This window comes from Macaca mulatta, chromosome 1 (genome assembly GCF_049350105.2).
Source record: "Macaca mulatta isolate MMU2019108-1 chromosome 1, T2T-MMU8v2.0, whole genome shotgun sequence".
Classification (NCBI taxonomy): Eukaryota; Metazoa; Chordata; class Mammalia; order Primates; family Cercopithecidae; genus Macaca; species Macaca mulatta.
Window position 1 is genome coordinate 58,237,713 of NC_133406.1, and position 19,635 is coordinate 58,257,347.

General features: G+C 37.3%; 1 protein-coding gene across 1 annotated transcript in view; it reads right to left on the reverse strand.

Annotated features, from left to right (window-relative positions):
* The window catches only part of KIF14 (kinesin family member 14), a 68,859-nt gene that overhangs the window by 38,890 nt on the left and 10,334 nt on the right, over positions 1–19,635 (reverse strand). The window contains exons 7-18 of the mRNA XM_028851869.2: positions 18,438–18,536; positions 16,331–16,383; positions 15,128–15,158; positions 14,620–14,727; positions 13,301–13,417; positions 12,391–12,506; positions 11,060–11,232; positions 9,510–9,657; positions 9,202–9,265; positions 7,427–7,611; positions 2,840–2,942; positions 1,259–1,419 (exon numbers count right to left, since the gene is read on the reverse strand). Coding sequence (XP_028707702.2) covers positions 1,259–1,419; positions 2,840–2,942; positions 7,427–7,611; positions 9,202–9,265; positions 9,510–9,657; positions 11,060–11,232; positions 12,391–12,506; positions 13,301–13,417; positions 14,620–14,727; positions 15,128–15,158; positions 16,331–16,383; positions 18,438–18,536 — 1,358 coding nt within the window. The remainder of the gene's footprint in view (positions 1–1,258; positions 1,420–2,839; positions 2,943–7,426; positions 7,612–9,201; positions 9,266–9,509; positions 9,658–11,059; positions 11,233–12,390; positions 12,507–13,300; positions 13,418–14,619; positions 14,728–15,127; positions 15,159–16,330; positions 16,384–18,437; positions 18,537–19,635) is intronic.

The window sequence follows — 19,635 nt, forward strand, 5'->3', positions numbered from 1 at the left end:
GCAAGTGGATTGCTTGAGCTCAGGAGTTCGAGACCAGCCTGGGCAACATGGTGAAACCCCATCTCTACAAAAAAATACAAAAATTATCCGGGCATGGTAGTGTGCGCCTGTAGTCTCAGCTGCTTGGGAGGCTGAGGTGGGAGGATGGCTTGAGGCCAGGAGGCGGAGGTTGCAATGAACCTCCATCATGCCAACCGTACTCCAGGCTGGACAATAAAGCCAGACTCCGTCTCAAAACAAAACAAAACAATGTGAAGGTACTTAACGCCTTTGGACTACACAATTAAAAATGGCTTACATGGTAAATTTTGTGCTATTTATACTGTATTCAATAAAAAAAATATTTTTAAAGAGCAAAAGTAGGTTGAGGCTTCTTAAAAGGTGATAAAGCAGTTAGTCTAGTCTGTAACTAGTTTTTGATTCCTCCTCCTTTCATCCTCTTTAGTCATCAAGCCTTGTCAATCTTATCTCCTTTATGTTTCCTTCCTACATAACCACACTATATTTATCTTACTTTGGTAGTCTCTTGGCTGCATTTGCAGGTTTTAAGCTTGCTCTATCTCTAATACATTCTACAGATTTGAGTGCTGGTGATCTCTCTAAAAATGTGATTCTGATTATGAGTGTCTCACATCTGCTCAAAATTCTTTAATGTTTCCCTTATCCTTTAATATAAAGTCCAAACTCCTTAGCATTTTATTTGTATATACTTTACCATTTAGCTTACAAGGATACTGCTTATGCCAGAAATCCTACAATACTGCATGAACTAAAACTGGGGCACAAGAAGAAAAGAAAAACAAAAGTACACTTTCCCAGTCTTCCTCTGGCTAAATTCTAATCGTCTATTGGGATTCTCCTCTACGGGACGTCTTCTCATCTTCTAGAAACCTTCACTGATAACTGGTCAGGGCCAGGTGTCACCCCGTGAGCTTCCACACCACAGTTCAGGACTCTTGTCAGAGCACTGTGTCACAGCACTGTTAGAACTGTCAGCCCCTCGAGATGATGAATTCCTCCAGCACATGAGCTAAATTTCAATCCTTGTTCTTTATATCCCCAGCATTTGGTACAGTGACAGACACATAATAGATGGTCAATAAACATTTGCTGAACTAATGAATGTACCAAGAGAAAAAATTACATCACTAGAAACCAGCACCCAAAGAGTTAATTACTAGAGACTGGCACAATATGATTAACTCTGTTGTAGATCTCTCTCATACACTTACTATTTCATATCAACAGCAATACTTACTGTGATCTCTGTGCCATGAGCAACTCATTTTTTGCAAATTCAAAGTCTTTTGGACCCTCACTTATAGGAGTATCTCTTCCAGATGGCCTTTTTCCTTTCTGGACTTCTACTGGATGATTAAATCTAAAATAATGATCTCCACCAAGAATCACTCGATCACCCTAAAGCACACAAAAAAATGTACTACTTGAGATGAGTCTCAACCAAAAAATTATATGAGAAAATTCATTATGCCCAACAGTTCAATATAGTCTAGTATTAATGATAAACATAAATATCATAGCAATTAACATTTATTTTTTTTTTTTTCTTTTGGCACAGAGTCTCACTATGTCTCCAGGCTGGAGTTCAGTGGCGCAATCTCAGCTCACTGCAACCTCAGCCTCACGGGTTCAAGCGATTCTACTGCCTCAGCCTCCTGAGTAGCTGGGATTACAGGCGTGCGCCACCACGCCCAGCTAATTTTTGCATTTTTAGTAGAGATGGAATTTCATCATGTTGGTTAGGCTGGTCTCGAACTCCTGACCTCATGATCCACCCACCTCGGCCTCCCAACGTTTATTACTTTGTATATACCAAACACTGCATTAAGCACATTACATATAGTCATAAGTCTCTTAACAACAGGGATATGCTCTGAGAAGTACACTATTAGATGATTTCATAGTTGTGTGAACATCATGGAATATACTTACACAAACCTAGATGGCATAGCCTACTACACACCTAGGCTATATGTCATAGCCTATTGCTCTTAGGTTACAAACCTGTACAGCATGTTACTGTACTGAATACCATAGGCAACTATAACACAATGGTAAATATTTGTATATCTAAACAGAAAAAAAATACAGTAAAAATACAGTATAATAATCTTATGGCACCACTGTGATATATGTGGTCCCTCATTGCCCAAAACATCATTATGAGGTGCAAGACTGTATGTTATCTCATTTACGATTCACAACAACTCAGTGAGATACCTATAATCATCCCAATTTTAGGAATGAGGAAACTAAAGAGCACAAAGCTTGTAATAACAACAGACATTCATCGAGAGCTTACTATTTGCAGATACTATTCTAAGAACTATATACACAAATTATTATTTCAGTTAATCCTTCGCTATCCCTGAAAGGCAGGATATATAGTCACAATATGTCTGGGTTTGCCTGCAACACACTGCTGATGTTTGTTCTCTTGATGTAATTATTAATAATGATCTCAAAAGTGTCCTGACTTGGGTGATATTGTTTAATCACCTAGTTAAATAAATTGCCAAAGGTCACATAGCAAGTGGCAAAGCCAGGATTCCAACCCTGTCTGTCTAATTCTAAAGCCTAGGTCTTTATAGGACATATAATGATGCTGTTAGTGGTCAGCTCTTCAGGTACTGATTCATATAAATATAACTTTTGTCTTTGCACAAGAAGGCAATTAATAGGAAAAAGAATTTTTGAAATGAAAAAGTACTTAATCTGCTTCAACACCTTATCTTATAGAGAAAACCAGAACTCAAAGAAATTAAATGACTTGTCCAAAGTCAAACAGTTTCTTATATTGTAGCACCCATCCACTTACATGATGTAATACTGTGAGTTCCAAAATACGTTTTCCATTTACGTATGTCTTTGCTTCCCCAAGTGGGATAATACTCACTGTCCCACCTAAATTTGTGATAGTACTGTTAAAAAAAGAAGCACATTGTTACAATTACAGAACACACTAAAAAGTAAGAAAAAGGCAATATGGGATAATTCTGCTTGGGCTATTCCTTTGGTGTTAAGGTTCATACCAACATGTAACAATAACTTTAAATTATTTTAGTTTCCTCCAACTAGATTTTTTTTTTTTTTTTCCAAACAGAGTCTTGCTCTGTCACCCAGGCTAGAGTATAGTGGTACAATCTCAGCTCACTGCAACCTCTGCCTCCTGGGTTCAAGCAATTCTCCTGCCTCAGCCGCCCGAGTAGCTGGGATTTCAGGCACCCACCACCATGCCCAGCTAACGTTTGCATTTTAGTAGAGATGGGGTTTCGCCATGTTCATCAGGCTGGTCTTGAATTCCTGACCTCAAGTGATCCACCTGCCTCGGCCTCCCAAAGAGGTGGGATTACAGGCATGAGCCACTGCATCGAGCCTCCAATTAGATTTTTGAAGTGTGGTGAAAAAAGCCTGGCCTCTAGCAATCTGATCCACCAGTGGTGGGAACATTTTTCATTGGGTGTATTTTTATTATAACTTCTTTGAAAAAAAAAACCTTCCCCAAAAAATTAAAAAAAAAAAAAACACTCTAGCAAAAAACATTAACATACTGCCAATGATTTCCTATGAATAAAACAATTTTAAGTGTTTTTTTAATTTTCTAAGCTTCTGGTTTTACATATGAGCTTTAACAGAAAGAACAAATATTTTTCCCCTCTTGAAAATTGGGGTACTACAGAGGAAGGAAAAACATGGAGATCAAAGTGTACTTCTTAAGTCATCTAATTAACTGGATGATAAGGTGATACTGTGGAAAATCAGCTATAAGTGCTACATATTTGAGACTTTTTATTCAGATAATAGGAGAGAAACTCCAAAGTCCAATTCATCTTTGGATTAACTGGATAGAAAGAAAAAGAAAAACTGCAACAAAAGCTGAGTCCTAACCAAAGATCTTTTTAGCTGTTGATGAGGCTCCAAGATATGTGATTAGAGAATAATAGTTTAATTAAAGCATCCAGAGAAAAGTATATGGAAAAAATAGCTCATCCTTAGGCACTACATCCCTCCCACCAGTCTAGTGTCTTATCCAGGTGAAGGTTTACACAATGTGTACTTGTTCTGACCCCTTTCCTCTCCTAATTATATCTACTCTGCTCTCAAAATTCCATGGCCTACCATTCTGGACTCCCCACAATCTGGCTTCAACCACCAACCTCCCTCATCTGCCACTATTTTCCCATAAGAACCCCATTTCACACTCAGTCAACCATATGAATACTCTGAATTTGCCTTAATGCCAGCTTTCCTCCTTTCTTTGAGTCATTCCTTCCAGATAGGGCATGCTCTCCCTTCTTGCAACCATTCTTGAAGGCCCAACTTACAGTCCTCTAAGAAGCTGTTCTTTAGGGTTTAAGTTAGAAGTCAATTCTTCCTTCTCTTCACTTTTAAGCAGTAAGTATACAGCACTCATAACACTTAATATGCATTAATAGATACTGAAGTTATTTTTTTCTCTTTCACATGACCAGCCTCAGCCATGAAGTTCTTCTATTCATTAAACCTCCAAGAGCCAGGTATGTGTCAGCAGTGAAGACAGACCTGAAACCAGCTCTCATAAAGTTCATGGTCTAGTGAATGAGATAAACTGAGGAAGGTACTAAAAATGGAAGTAGAGAGTTAGAGGCAAGCAGGAGGCTTCCAAGTTCCTTACTAGACTCTTAACTCTTTGGGAGCATTTTCTGTATCTTTGCCACAGATGTTAATAATTCTGTATTTATTTGTTAAAGAAAATAATTAATTAATTAAAGAGCAAAAGAACCTAAAGAACAAGAGGATATGCCCGACCAAATATAAAGATTCATAGCCAGGTGCAGTGGCTCACGTCTGTAATCCCAGTACTTTGTGAGGCCAAAGCGGGTAGATCACCTGAGGTCAGGAGTTCAAGAGCAGGCTGGCCAACATGATGAAATTGTCTCTACTAAAAATACAAAAATTAGCTGGGCATGGTGGCATGCACCTGTAATCCCAGCTACTTGGGAGGCTGAAGCACGAGAATCACTTGAACCCAGGAGGCAGAGGTTACAGTGAGCCAAGATCACACCACTGCACTTCAGCCTGGGTGACACAGTGAGGCTGTGTCACCAGTGAGGCTCCATGAATCATTAAGATATAAAGATTCATTACAGGCTGGGTGTGGTAGCTCACACCTGTAATCCCAGAACTTTGAGAGGTCGAGGCAGGCAGATCAGCTGAGGTGGGAGTTCGAGACCAGCCTGGCCAACATGGTGAAACCCCATCTCTACTGAAAATACAAAACTTAGCCAGGCATAATAGTGGACGCCTGCAATCTCAGCTACTGGGGAGGTGGAGGCAGGAGAATTGCTTGACCCCAGGAAGTGGAGGTTGCAATGAGCTGAGATGGCGCCACTGCACTCCAGCCTGGGAGAAAGAGCAAAACTCTGAATCAAAAAAAAAAAATAAATAAAGATTCATTCCAAAGCTCAAGTAATTAAGACTATAGGGTATTAGTAGGAAGAAATAGATTCCCATATTTTTAGGAATTTTTTGTAGGAGCACTACAGATCCCAAAAGAAGCAATAAACTATTTAATATATGTTACTGGGAGAAATGGCTATTCATGTGGAAAATAAATGAATTTAGACCCCTAATTCACACCAAATAAAAAATTCCAGACATTCAATAACTTAAATGTGAAAGCAAAACTTCAAAACATCCAGAAGAAAATTTAGGAGAAATTTTCTCAATGTAGAGGTCATAGAGACCCCTTTCTTTTTTTTTTTTTTTTTTTTTTGAGATAGAGATAGAGTCTCACTCTGTCACCTAGGCTGGTGTACAGCGGGGTGATCTTGGTTTACTGTAGCTTCCACCTCCCAGGTTCAAGTGATTCTCATGCTTTAGCTTCCCAGGTAGCTGAGACGACAGGTGCCCACCACCATGCCAGGCTAATTTTTGTATTTTCAGTAGAGACGAGGTTTCACCATGTTGACCAGGCTGATCTTGAACTCCTGGTCTCAAGTGATCCACCCGCCTTTGCCTCCCAAAGTGTTGGGATTATAGGCGTGAGCCACTGCACTTGGCCAGAACATTCTTTCTCTGTTTTTTTTTTTTGTTTTTTTTTTTGTTTTTTTTTTTGAGACAGAGTCTTGCTCTGTCACTTAGGCTGGAGTGCAGTGGCATGATCTCGGCACACTGCAACTTCCACCTCCTGGGTTCAAGCGATTCTTGTGCCTCAGCCTCCCAAGTAGCTGGGACTACAGGCGGGCACCACCATGCCCGGAAAACTTTTTGTATTTTTAGTAAAGATGGGGTTTCACCATGTTGCCCAGGCTGGTCTCAAAGTCCTGAGACAATCCGCCCACATGCCTGTGCTAGGATTACAGGCATGAGCACCACGCCCAGCCAGAACATTCTTTCTTTAAGACATAAAAACTGACAACCATAAAGGAAAAGACTGATGCCAGGTACTACAATAAAATTAAGAACTTCAATCAATCAAAAGGCACCAAAGAGAGTAAAAAGATGTTACACATTAGAAAAAAAGATATTTATACCAAAAAGCTCATGAAGGATTGGCAACTCCTACAAATTATTAAGAAATAAACAAATCAGTTGAAAAATTGGCAAAAGATATGAAAAGGCAAGTCACAATAGTAAACAAAAATGGCCAATCAACACATGAAAAAATGTTCAACCTTATTATTAATCAAAGAAATGTAAAATGAATCCATAATGACATACTATTTTATGTTCATCAGATTGGCATAAATTAAAGTCTGACAGTACTAAATATTGGCAAGGATGTGGAGTAACAGGTATTCTCAAGGCCAATGAGAGTAAAAATCCATTTTGGAAAATAATTTGAAATTACTAAAGTTGAACATGCACATATTCTACAACCTAGTATCTCTACTCTTAGACATACAATTTAAAAGCACTGTCTAAACTTTATAAGAGATAAAGTCATACAATGGAATGCTTCATAGCAGTGAAAATAAAACAGGACCAATATATATAAATCTTGGAAACACAATGTAGAGTCAAAAAAGTTTACATATACTATCATTCCAACAATATATACAAGTATCATTCCATTCATATGAACAAAATTCACATAAAATAACATTTTTAAATTGGTCAATCCAACCAAAAATTCTGTTATGTAAGATAGATAGTTTATTTTCATGTGCATCATTATAATTCTTCAATCAACAGATCAAGTATGCCAAAACAAAAACAGAGCTTTACACTGTACTTTATATTGACAGTAACTGACCTATCATTCTTACAACACACTCAGAATGTATGTTTTTCCTGACTAAACAACGGGTTTGAAGAATTATACTGAACAATAAGTATCAATGAATATGCCATATGAAGGAAACCACATGTTATCAAGATATAGAACAGGTGCCTTTTCTTTTTTTTTAAAGGATTAACATACCAATGATCATCAGCAATCAGCACACCAGATAACTGAATATCATGGCTTGAGTTTGGTTTATACTTTCCAACTGTAGTTGTTCCTTCTTTTATCATATATAGCAGCATCTCTGATAGTTGTGGATCTTCATTCAGATTAACAAGGTTTGGTAAATGATTGTCCATTTGAAATGTAATTCCTGCTTTCTGGTAGAAGTCAGAAAAAGAAATTAATTTTAATCACAGTATGAAATTGTTAAATTCACCTAAAACAAATGGTCTATATTAAACATTAGAACAATTCTATATGAAGTCTCACTAAATTACTTGTTTGAGACGGAGTCTCGCTCTGTCACCCAGGCTGGAGTGCAGTGGCATGATCTCGGCTCATTGCAACCTCTGGCTCCTGGGTTCAAGCAATTCTCCTGCCTCAGTATCCCATGTAGGTGGAATTACAGGCACCTACTGCCACACCCGGCTAATTTTTGTATTTTTAGTAGAGATAGGGTTTCGCCATGTTGACCAGGCTGGTCTCGAACTCCTGATCTCAGGTGATCCACCTGCCTCGGCCTCCCAAAGTGCTGGGATTACAGGCGTGAGCCACTGTGCCTGGCCCTAAAGGTTTTTTAGACTCTCTCCTCCTTCCTTAGAATCTCTCCTTTGTTATCTCCCTACCTTCTTTGTCCTTCACCATCCTCAGTCTACTCATATATCAATCTACCATCACCAAATTGGATCTATTCATACTGACTGATGGTCTTTAGAATAGATCAGTTTCTTTTGTTGTATCTTCATTGCCGTCACCTTAGGCCCCTGTCAACTCACACCAAAACTATGGAAGCAGCCTCCTGATCACCATCAATAGCTTCTGTTTTCAATCCATCTTATATCCTATGCCAGTTAATTCTCTTGAAAGGATACTCTCAAAATGTAAATCCCTGGTCACTTTCAACAGCTTCTCACTTCCTATAGGATAAAACTTAATTTCCTTGGCCTGGAAATCAAGTCCTACATAAACTAATCATAGCATATCTTTCCAATTGTATCTCCTTATGATCTCATATAAACTGCTTCCAATAAAACTGATCTACATACCCTTTCTAAAGACACCTCAAACTTTTCTACCTTTACTTTCAGAATTTTCTCTTCCGAGAATGCTCTCTTCCTTTTCTCTTCCTATTAAAATCTTACGCAAACTTCAAAGCCCATCTCAAATGCCACCTCTTCTATGAGGTTGGATTGGCCACACCACGGAATTTTCCCTCCTTCTCCTGAATTCTTATAGTACTCCCCTCCTCCAATCACTTGAAATACTTTTCATTACATTAGATTCAACCATATGAAACTGCCAGCGTTCAACCATTCTTTACCTACAAAAATGGCAATTGCTTATGGCTCAATCTAATGAAATCACATTGCATTTCAGTCTTCTATTTATGTTTTGTAAATCTCTCTCTGGATCACAAGCTCTCTGAGGGATGAAACTGTATTTAATAACCTTGGCTTCCCCTGTTCCTGGCACAGCATAGACATTTAATATATATTTGTAGAACCAAAGTAAATATAACAAGATGGTTTATTCATATTTTAACTTTCCAACTAGCTTATGGACTGGCTCTAAGCAATCAGTCTTGATCTTAACATTTCTTTATATTAATTTTCCTTGTGGTATTGCTTTGTACAGAGTCAGTATACAGTAAGTATTTGAAACATTAAATTTACATGCATTGGCATATTGGCGATATTTATTTCTTGGCATATTTATTTTCAAATCAGTTTAGAAAGTTGAAATAATACCTGTAACTCTTTTGTTTCTTGAAGTTTTCTTTTTTCAGCTTGTTCAAACTTTTCTTTCCACACTCTTTCCAAAGACAAAGAAAATAATAAGAGTTAAAAACATCCAGATATATAAGATTGAGAGTCAAGAGACAATCAGTGAAAATTAAGGAACTACCTAGTAATATTTAAAATACGATAATCTGGGAGTGGGCTGCTCTATTCATAAGGAAGGTAGGGAAAAAGACTCAGTATCCTCTTGAGGTCCCTGCAATTCCTATGATTCCAGAGCAACACACTTAGCATTTAGAGTACTGACTATATTCTACCTTTGCATTTCTGCCATGTCTCTCTCCTGTTGATGCAGTTTCATTCTTAAGGATGTTATTTCTTGCCGACAGAGCCTGTATTGTTCAGGGTCAATCTTCCGATTGTTTCGCTGAGCAGCTTTTAGCTTTGCAATTTCTGCCTTCAATTCTGAAGATTTATACAAAGATGCATGAATAATAACATCTAATACATAATTTCCACAGTAAGCATAATCCTCCAATCTTCTATTTCATTTGAAGTTTTAAATACAGTATTACTAAATAAAATAGAATATTGGAGAAATCAGCTTTACTTTACTTTTATAACCTATAAATCTTTACTTAGTCTTAACCTGAAATATGCTCCCATATTAATGAACTTTCCCTGTTCATAAGTAGGAAAGCTGTATAATGTATTGACCAAAGTGGGACACTTTCAAGAGGCAAAAGGGGAATTGTTAAAGTGAAAATAAGTTTATTTAAAAAGTAAAGAAATAAAAGAATGGCTATTCACTAGGCAGAACAGCCAAAATCAAAGATTTTTCAAGCTGGAATTCAGAATATTTATTTATTTATTTAAACAGAGTCTCACTGTCGCCCAGGCTAGAGTGCAGTGGTACAATCTCGGCTCATTGCAACCTCTGCCTCCCGGGCTCAAGCAATTCTCCTGCCTCAGCTTCCCGAGTAGCCAGGATTACAGGCGCCCACCACCGTGTCTGGCTAATTTTTGTATTTTTAGTAGAGACAGGGTTTCCCCATGTTGGCCAGCATGGTCTCGAACTCCTGACCTTAAATGGTCCACCTGCCTCGGCCTCCCAAAGTGCTGGGACTATAGGTGTGAGCCACTGCGCCCGGCCCAGAATACTAATTTTTAATGAAAACAGTCCCACTTGTGAAACACAAGGGATCCAAAAGGGCAAGGATGGACCAGGATAGAGAAAACAGATTCTTCTCTGGCTCATATATCTGAAGTGTCTATCACCTTCTGCTAAAAAGGGCGAGAGGACAAAGGGGCATGAAAAAATGATAGTTCTACATCAACAAAGATAAAACTGTACAAATCAAGATTTCTTGCAGGCATTAAAGTCTATCCTAAATTGATGATTACCTAGAGATAAACAGAAAGCAGTATTTAGCATAAATGAAGATCAACCTTTACTAGAAACTCAAGCTCAGATTGTCTTTGGGTCAATGAACTAAGCATGAGCAGAGCTAGTACATAAAATGTCAATGGAAGAGAGGTCATAAAAGAAAAACAGTAAATAGTTTTATTGGTTTTTTGCTGCACACATCTATGACTCAGTGTGTAAATTTATTGTTTAACGCTTACTATTTCCCCCTTACCCAGACTCTGTTTTCTATGTTCTTTTTCTAATTGTCTTTCTTCTTATTTATTATCTGTCCTTCTACCTATCATCCTCCATCACTATAGGCTGATGACTAGAATCTATTAAAATAGTTATAGAAAAATACCTCTGATGTTCATAAATTGCATATTTTAAGACTGCAACTAATAATACCTGAGACTAAATTGTGGCAAAATAATTTTTAAATTCCGAGAAAATATTCACCTCTAATTAACTTGGCATTCATATCTTCATTTACTTTGGCAATGTTGACTATTAAACGGGCTTGGTTAGCATATCTAAGTGTGCTTAATGTTTCTTCTATGTTGCTGGCAGCAGGACTAATCGTAGCAATCATTGCAGTTTTTGAATTTCCACCCAGACTTTCTTTTAACAGCCTGCAAGAAAAAAAAGTCATAATAAGACTTTGCTTCTACAACAACTTAATAACAGTAATTATCTAAAAAGTACAAAACAAACTAATAGGGTATATAATACAGTATTATTATGCTGTATTCAAATACCATTTAAAACTTTTTCTGGTATTTGTAACTATTTCTAGATCTCATAAACACTTTTTCTCTCTTACACTTTTTATATTGTTTGAGGAGGCAACAATCTGTGCAGAGATTTTAAAATGTGGTTAATCATCAAGTATTTGTGACTGTGAGCTACCATAGGGAAGGCGCTATGTGTCTTAGTCATCTTTGTATTCCCAGTGCCACCACAACCTTTTGAAGCAGGTGCTCAATAAATGTAGAAAATGATGAATGAACATTGAAACAAAAATTCTATATTGTACTATAAGCAAAATCTTTATTTTAGAGAAAAACAGTATGAGACTTAAAACATGTATCAGTGCAAAATGAATACCACTATTTTTAACTTCCATAAGACATGAAAAAAATCAGATTTTCCCTTACAGGTTTCAAGGTGGCAACCACATTATAATAAACCAATTATAAAAACACATTACCCTCAAGTAAAGATGCAGTCCTTATCGTAAATGCCTATCAGAACTGAATATGAAATCCATACAGATGTAATCTGAATGTAACATATTGAAAATTAAATATACATTCACTAATGAAAACATTTATTGAGCACCCATATATTAGTCACTGTGTAGTAAGCAAACAAAATAATTCAATTTCTCTTTATACAACTACCAATATGTTTGATAGTACCATATATGTTCAAACATCAGGCACAAATAATAGTTAAGTACAAGAACAGTTATTTACACTCATATAGTACATATTATGTATTAAGAATTGTAACTAATAATCCTCACCCCTAAAACTAATAATCCTCACTTACTGATTTTATTCCTATTTTACAGATGAGGAAACAGGCTAGAATATTAAGTAATTTACCCAACGTCACAGAGCTTATAAGATGCTGAGCTGAGATTCAAATCCAGGTAGTTTGGTTCTAGAATTCATAATGCTTACCACCTTTCTCCATCGCAAAGTTAATGAAGTCAGTCTATCATCCTTTTCCCCATAGTATTCGCTATATTTTATACAATTCTTTATACGTCAAAAGATACTTGCCATGTAAGAACAGATTCACGATAAGGAATAAAAACTCTCTTTTGGTTTGCTTGTTCAGAGAGTGCAGATATAACTTTTCCCAAAGTTAGCAAGGACTTATTAATACTCACACCTTCCTGCATGCAAGAAAAAAAAATTTTAACTTAAAATACTTCTTAGCAAGAAATTTATTTCACAAAATATATTTCTCCCCTCATATAATTACTGAGTAAACACTTTTTTCTTTTCTTTTTTTTTTTTGAGACAGAGTCTCACTCTGTTGCCCAGGCTGGAGTGCAGTGGCACAAACATGGCTCACTGTAGCCTCGACCATCCAGGTTCAAGCGACCCTCCCACTTGAGCTTCTCAAGTAGCTGGGACTACAGACACATGCCACAACGCCTGTCTATAAATACTTTTTTCTATAAACTACCAACTTTCTTATGACTCAAACATATTTTCTTTTTTTGAGACGGAATCTCGCTGTGTCCCCCTGGCTGGAGTGCAGTGGCGCGATCTCGGCTCACTGCAAGCTCCGCCTCCCGGGTTCCCGCCATTCCCCTGACTCAGACTCCCGAGTAGCTGGGACCACAGGCGCCCGCCACCTCGCCCGGCTAATTTTTTGTATTTTTAGTAGAGACGGGGTTTCACCGTGGTCTCGGCTCCTGACCTTGTGATCCGCCCGCCTCGGCCTCCCAAAGTGCTGGGATTACAGGCGTGAGCCACCGCGCCCAGCCATTATTTCATATTTTCTTTAAAAGTTAATCATAACCAAAAAGTACATATCTCTTTTTCAGCCACAGCATTGCAGTCTATAAACTGCAGATAAAGATGTATCTGGGGGGAGGTTAAGTGTATTCAGTTTGTATTCTCCTTAAAATAATGACCTCAGGAATAAATTTCATCCAAAGGAGAAAACCATTCCATTTACCTTTAGTCGATCTCCACTAGTGTGAGCCGTAGAGCAGCGCTCACTGCCTGCCAGATCTATTAAGTTAATTCGACTTGTTATTCTGTGATCATGTTCTTCCCCTTCCACAAATTCTGTCTACAGCAAAATGATATTAAATTAAAATAATTTAAGTTCTATGACTTCGCAAACAATATACGCTTTTTAAAGGGAAAGTTGTAAAATATTACACATCACTCTTTTATTTTTTAAATTGTCCCTTCTTGTTTTTTCAGACAGGGTCACTCTGTCGCCCAGGCTGGAGTGCAGTGGCGTGATCATGGCTCACTGCAGCCTTGATCTCCTGCGTTCAAGCAGTTCTCCCACTTGAGCCCGGAGTAGCTGGGACTAGAGGCACATGCTGCTACACCTGCTACTTTTTTTTATTTTTGGTACAGACAAGGTCTCACTATGTTGCTCAGGCCGGTCTCAAACTCCTGAGCTCAAGTGATCCTCCTGCCTTGGCCTCTCAAAGTGCTGGAATTACAGGCATGAGCCACCGCACCTGGCCTAAAATCATCCCTTTGTGAATCTGTGATAATTTATAACACAAAAATATTCACACGGTCTACTGAAAAGAATATATTGAGCAGTGGATAGATTATGCCAAAATAAAACAAATTACTTTAAAGAGATTATAATCCATAACCACTCAGTTATATTAAAGAAATAACAATAAATAAAGAAAAAGTTTAATGCACAAAGATGTTGCTTATCCCAGCATTATAATAGCAAAACATTTAAAAATAATATAAATGTCCAACAGTAGAGAAAAACTTGAGAAACTGTAATAATTAATGGAATATTATGTAGCTATTAAAAATTATTTTATAAAAATTTTAATATAAAATTGTTACAGATTTTAACAGTGTGATTTTAAGTGAATTTAACTGTGATGGTAAAAAAAACTGAAAGATTATATACCAAAATGTTTAGAGGGGACTATCTGAGTCGTGGAACCTAGGGCTAAATTTCAAAAAATCTTTTACTTTCTGATGTTTTTCTAAATACTCTGCATAATTACTATACATTATTTTAAAACATACTATCATATATTGATATGATCATATCAATGGTATAATAAGCATCTATTATTGATTTTAAAATTTGGTAAATAGTATACTGCCATAAGTCATTTGGTCATTGACCAAAAGTCATTGAAACTAAGGTATATTTCCTATAATCAAATTGAATTTATATATTTATATGACTGTACTTTTACCTTTTGATTTAAAGAAGACAGTAAGAAAAACATGAATTACTTAAATGTATTTACTATTTTGCCTGTGGAAAAAAAATACCTTGGTCTGGGTCATCACCAGAGTGAAAACTGAATGAGATCGGGAGCTTTTATCATTCATCCCAGTAGCAGCGGTAGCTCTTTGTTTATTTCCCAATTCTAGCCAACTCTTGTAAGGAAAAAGGAAGGAAGATCAGATCAGCAGACTGTAATTCATTGGTATAAAAATTAAGAGAGATAACATATTCACATTTGTAATTAATTTATAAAATGAAATGAGTACATATCTTTTAATAATTTGTATTCCCATTGCCTTTTTTTCTGTCATAGAAATCTGAGGCAAGACATAATAACTTTAAAAGACTGTTTCCATAACTCTAAGCTTACAGGAAGGTTAATATTTTTAATATAGAAGAGCAATTATTTTGATTAAAACTTAACAAACAAAATCAGTTTGTGACAAATTAAAGAAACTAACATTTTATTTGTAAAACAGCAATTAAGAGAAAATATTTAGGATTATGTTCTTTCTATCTAGTGAAAAGAAGACAAAATGCAATCAATCTTACCTGGATATCAGTGTAAGAACTGACAACATTCCTATTTTTAAGAAGTGAAAAGACAAAATCAATTGTACTGATGATTATACTCTTGTTCTCATAAAACAATAATAACATTTCAATTACATATTTACTTTCTGAAGGTCACAATGGACTAATTCATGAATATTATTTTACTGATTCTCCCAGAATCTTTTATTTTCCCCATTCTTAAAGGACAGGAAATAAAATAATGCTTTAATTTTAACAAAAAGTATGATTCTTCTTAACACAATGAAGCACCTTAGCATCTTAATACTGAAGTCTAAATCACAATGCCAAAAGATATACTTTAACACATATGTATATGCATAGGTATATTTATATGTGGGTGTATATGGGTCCCAATACAATCCCAGATGTATTAAATGCAGCTGAGTTAATACTTAATCACTTTTCTTTTCCTTTAAGAAAGCATTTGGGGCCGGGCGCGGTGGCTCAAGCCTGTAATCCCAGCACTTTGGGAGGCCGAGACGGGCGGATCACTAGGTCAGGAGATCGAGACCATCCTGGCGAACACGGTGAAACCCCGTCTCTACTAAAAAATACAAAAAACTAGCCGGGCGAGGCGGCGGGCGCCTGTAGTCCTAGCTACTCGGGAGGCTGAGGCAGGAGAATGGCGTGAACCCGGGGGGCGGAGCTTGCAGTGAGCTGAGATCCGGCCACTGCACTCCAGCCCGGGCGACAGAGCCAGACTCCGTCTCAAAAAAAAAAAAAAAAAAAAAAGAAAGCATTTGGAGGGTTGGAAAAGAAAGTAAAGGACTCCTGGCATGTATCAAACTCTTAACTCTTCTTACTACCTCCTTTCCTGTTTAGCTTAGAGTCATAGGTATAAAAAGCAGGTTGAGAGGGAAGATGTAATTAATGATGAACGGAAGGGGTAAAAGGGAGAAAAAGCAAATATTTACTTCATACTCAGTATAATGAATACTCCATGGCAGACACTTTACAGGTACTGTGAAAGATACAAGCAAGTATATAAACAAGTAACTAACACGCTATGAAAAGAGAGGGAAAACTCAATTGGACAATATCAAGGGTAGAAGGCGAAATAGTTACCCAGGGTTTCAAAGTTAGGAAGGCCAATGAGAATACAATAAAGATTATGGGAGAGTAACATTCACTCTATTCATTTGTTTTATACTCTTTGCCCTTGCTGAGCCAAACACTTACATTGACAGTGCTTCAACATATGGTCCATAAACAGGATGTTCCCTCACTCTCAGCTAGTAGAAGCAAATACATGCATCATTAGGAGTATGACAAATATTTCATATAATTTTAAATGATCGGCTTTTTCTATATCTTGAGTTTAAGGTAAGAGATTTGTCTTTATCCAGGAAAACACACACACACACACACACACACACACACACACACACAAAAGCTCTCACAAAAACAAATCTGTGAGGCATTAGGAAACAGCTTCAATATAAAAAACTGTTTATAGTAGTACAACATGCAATAACATAGCATCAAATGTCTTACTAGTTTTTTTATTCTTAAAAACTGGTATTAGAATTGTCTAATAGACAATAATTAGAACAATATATTTTAGCATCAGATGTCTTACCTGTTTGTTTGTTTGTTTGTTTGTTTGTTTTTGAGATGGAGTCTTGCTCTGTTGTCCGGGCTGGAGTGCAGTGGCACAATCTTGGCTCACTGCAACCTCTGCCTCCGGGGTTCAAGCGATTCTCTTATCTCAGCTGCCTGAGTAGCTGGGATTATAAGACAGTGCCACCACACCGGCTAACTTTTGTATTTTTAGTAGACAGGAGTTTCACCGTGTTGGCCAGGCTGGTCAGGAACTCCTGACCTCAAGTGATCCGCCCACCTCGGCCTCCCAAAATGCTGGGATTACAGGCGTGAGGCACCGCACCCAGCTTATCTTCCTAGTTTTTCAGTAAGACATTCGAATTTTAAATCTTGTAGCAGCTATGATTTATATACTTTTAAATGCTCTCTAAAACATATTTGTTAAATTTCAGACATTAAAATTTTTCTTTATTGTTACATTATACATTTTCAACTTTGTGAGCAGAAGCTTTAAACATACAGAAATCATAGAAGCAAACATCAAGTTTTGTTTAAGTTTCTTGATGTTGCCAATAGTAAACGGCACGACCATGGGCAAGTGAAGAAGGCAGCTGACTTTTTTTTTTTCTTGAGAGACTCTCGCTCTGTCGCCAGGCTGGAGTGCAGTGATGCAATCTCGGCTCACTGAAACCTCCGCCTCCCAGTCAAGTGATTCTCCTGACTCAGCCTCCTGAGGAGCTGGGACTACAGGCATGTGCCACCACGCCCAGCTAATTTTTGTATTTTTAGTAGAGATGGGATTTCACCATGTTGGCCAGGATGGTCTCGATCTCTTCACCTTGCAATCTGCCCACCTCAGCCTCCCAAAGTGCTGGGATTACAGGCGTGAGCCACCGCGCCTGGCTGACTTATTTAGATTTTTGTTTACTGTGCTCCAAGGTCCATTGCAAAATTAAAAATTTTAAATTCAAATAGCAGTTTTTTTAAAAAATGATATAATTGTGAAACTTTCTATTCACAGATTATCTACAAGGTATGAATTTGCAAAGTAACCCATTGAAATACATATTCTATAATAAAATATAATTTTAAAAAGTTTTACTACGTTTTGGCTTATAGACTATTAGGGATCTGGTGTTCAACTTACATGGTCCAACTAAATCTTGGAACAACTATTTTATCTTTAGTTTTACACAATTCTTTATTAAAATAAAGAGGTTAAATCTAACAACTAATTTAATTTCTACTAATGATAATGTTCTGCTTATTTTCTTTTTTTCATTTTTTATTTTTTGGAGACAAACTCTCACTCTGTCGCCCAGGCTGGAGTACAGAGGCTCGATCTTAGCTCACTGCAACCTCCGCCTCCTAGGTTCAAGCAATTCTCTTGCCAGAGCCTCCCGAGTAGCTGGGACTATGGGCGCAAGCCGCCATGTCTGGCTAATTTTTTGTATTTTAGTAGAGACAGGGTTTCACCGTGTTGCCCAGGCTGGTCTTGAACTCCTGAGCTCAGGCAATCCGCTCCCCTCAGCCTCCTAAAGTGCTGGGATTACAGGAGTGAGCCACTGCGCCCAGCCAATGTTCCACTTATTTTCTAAATAATCTAATTGGACTATAGATCCAAACATTTGCTGTCATATATTTCTAGTAAAACTTTAAGCTATATCATCCAGAGAACGCAAATAATTAGATGCATTTATAAGAACAGAAATTCAAAACAAATAATAAATTGTTTTAATCTTACTGGTTGCTTTCTCTGCCCATTTTCATCTTTACAAACCAGAAGATCATGAATTTTTTCATTATAGACTTCAAAGAAGCTCATTTCAATGTGATAGCTGACCTAGTAGAAATAGAAACACAGCATATAATTTATTTTAATGTTTTGCAAATAATATCTGTGATTAGGATCTAGCATCCAAAATATATAAATATATAAAAATATCTTACAACTCAACAACGTAACAGCCCAATTTTAAAATACACAAAGGACTTGAATAGACATTTCTCCGAAGAAGAATGTACAAATGGCAAACAAGCACATGAAAAGATGATCAACATCATTTCTCAGTAGGGAAATGCAAATCAAAATCACAGTGAAAAACCACTTCACACCCACTAGGATGGCAATAATACGAAGAAGAAGAAGTGGAAACCAACAAGTGTGGGTGAAGATGTGGAGAAACTGGAACCCTCCTCCATTGCTAGTGGATGTAAAATGGTACAGCCACTTGGAAAATAGCTGACAGTTCCTTGAAAGGTTAAAAATAGAATTACCAGGCCGGGCACAGTGGCTCACACCTGTAATCCCAGCACTTTGGGAGGCCGAGGTGGGAGGATCATTTGAGGTCAGGAGTTCGAGACCCGCCTGGCCAACATGGTGAAACCCTGTCTCTACTAAAAATACAAAAATTAGCCGGGCGTGGTGCCGGTGCTTGTAATTCCAGCTACTTGGGAGACTGAGGCAGGAGAATCACTTGAACCCGAGAGGTGGAGGTTACAGTGAGCTGAGATCGTGCCACTGCACTCCAGCCTAAGCGACAGAGCGAGACTCCATCTCAAAAAAAAAAAAAAGAAAGAATCACCATAGAAATTTGGAAATTCCACTCCTATACATTCCGAAACAATTGAGAACAGGTATTCAAACAAAAACATGCACCAGTGTTCACAGCAGGACTATTCACAATAGCCAAAAGGTATAAACAACCTAAATGTCCATCAACTGATAAACAGATAAATAAAACTGGCATATCCATACAATGAAATATTATTCAGTCATTAAAAGGAATGAAGTACTGTATATGCTACAATGCAGATGAACCTCAATACATTATGCTAAGTGAAAGAAGCCAAACACAAAATATCACATACTGCATGATTCCATTAATATGAAATTTCCACAGAACAGGTAAATTCATAGAACAAAAGCAAATTAGTAGTTG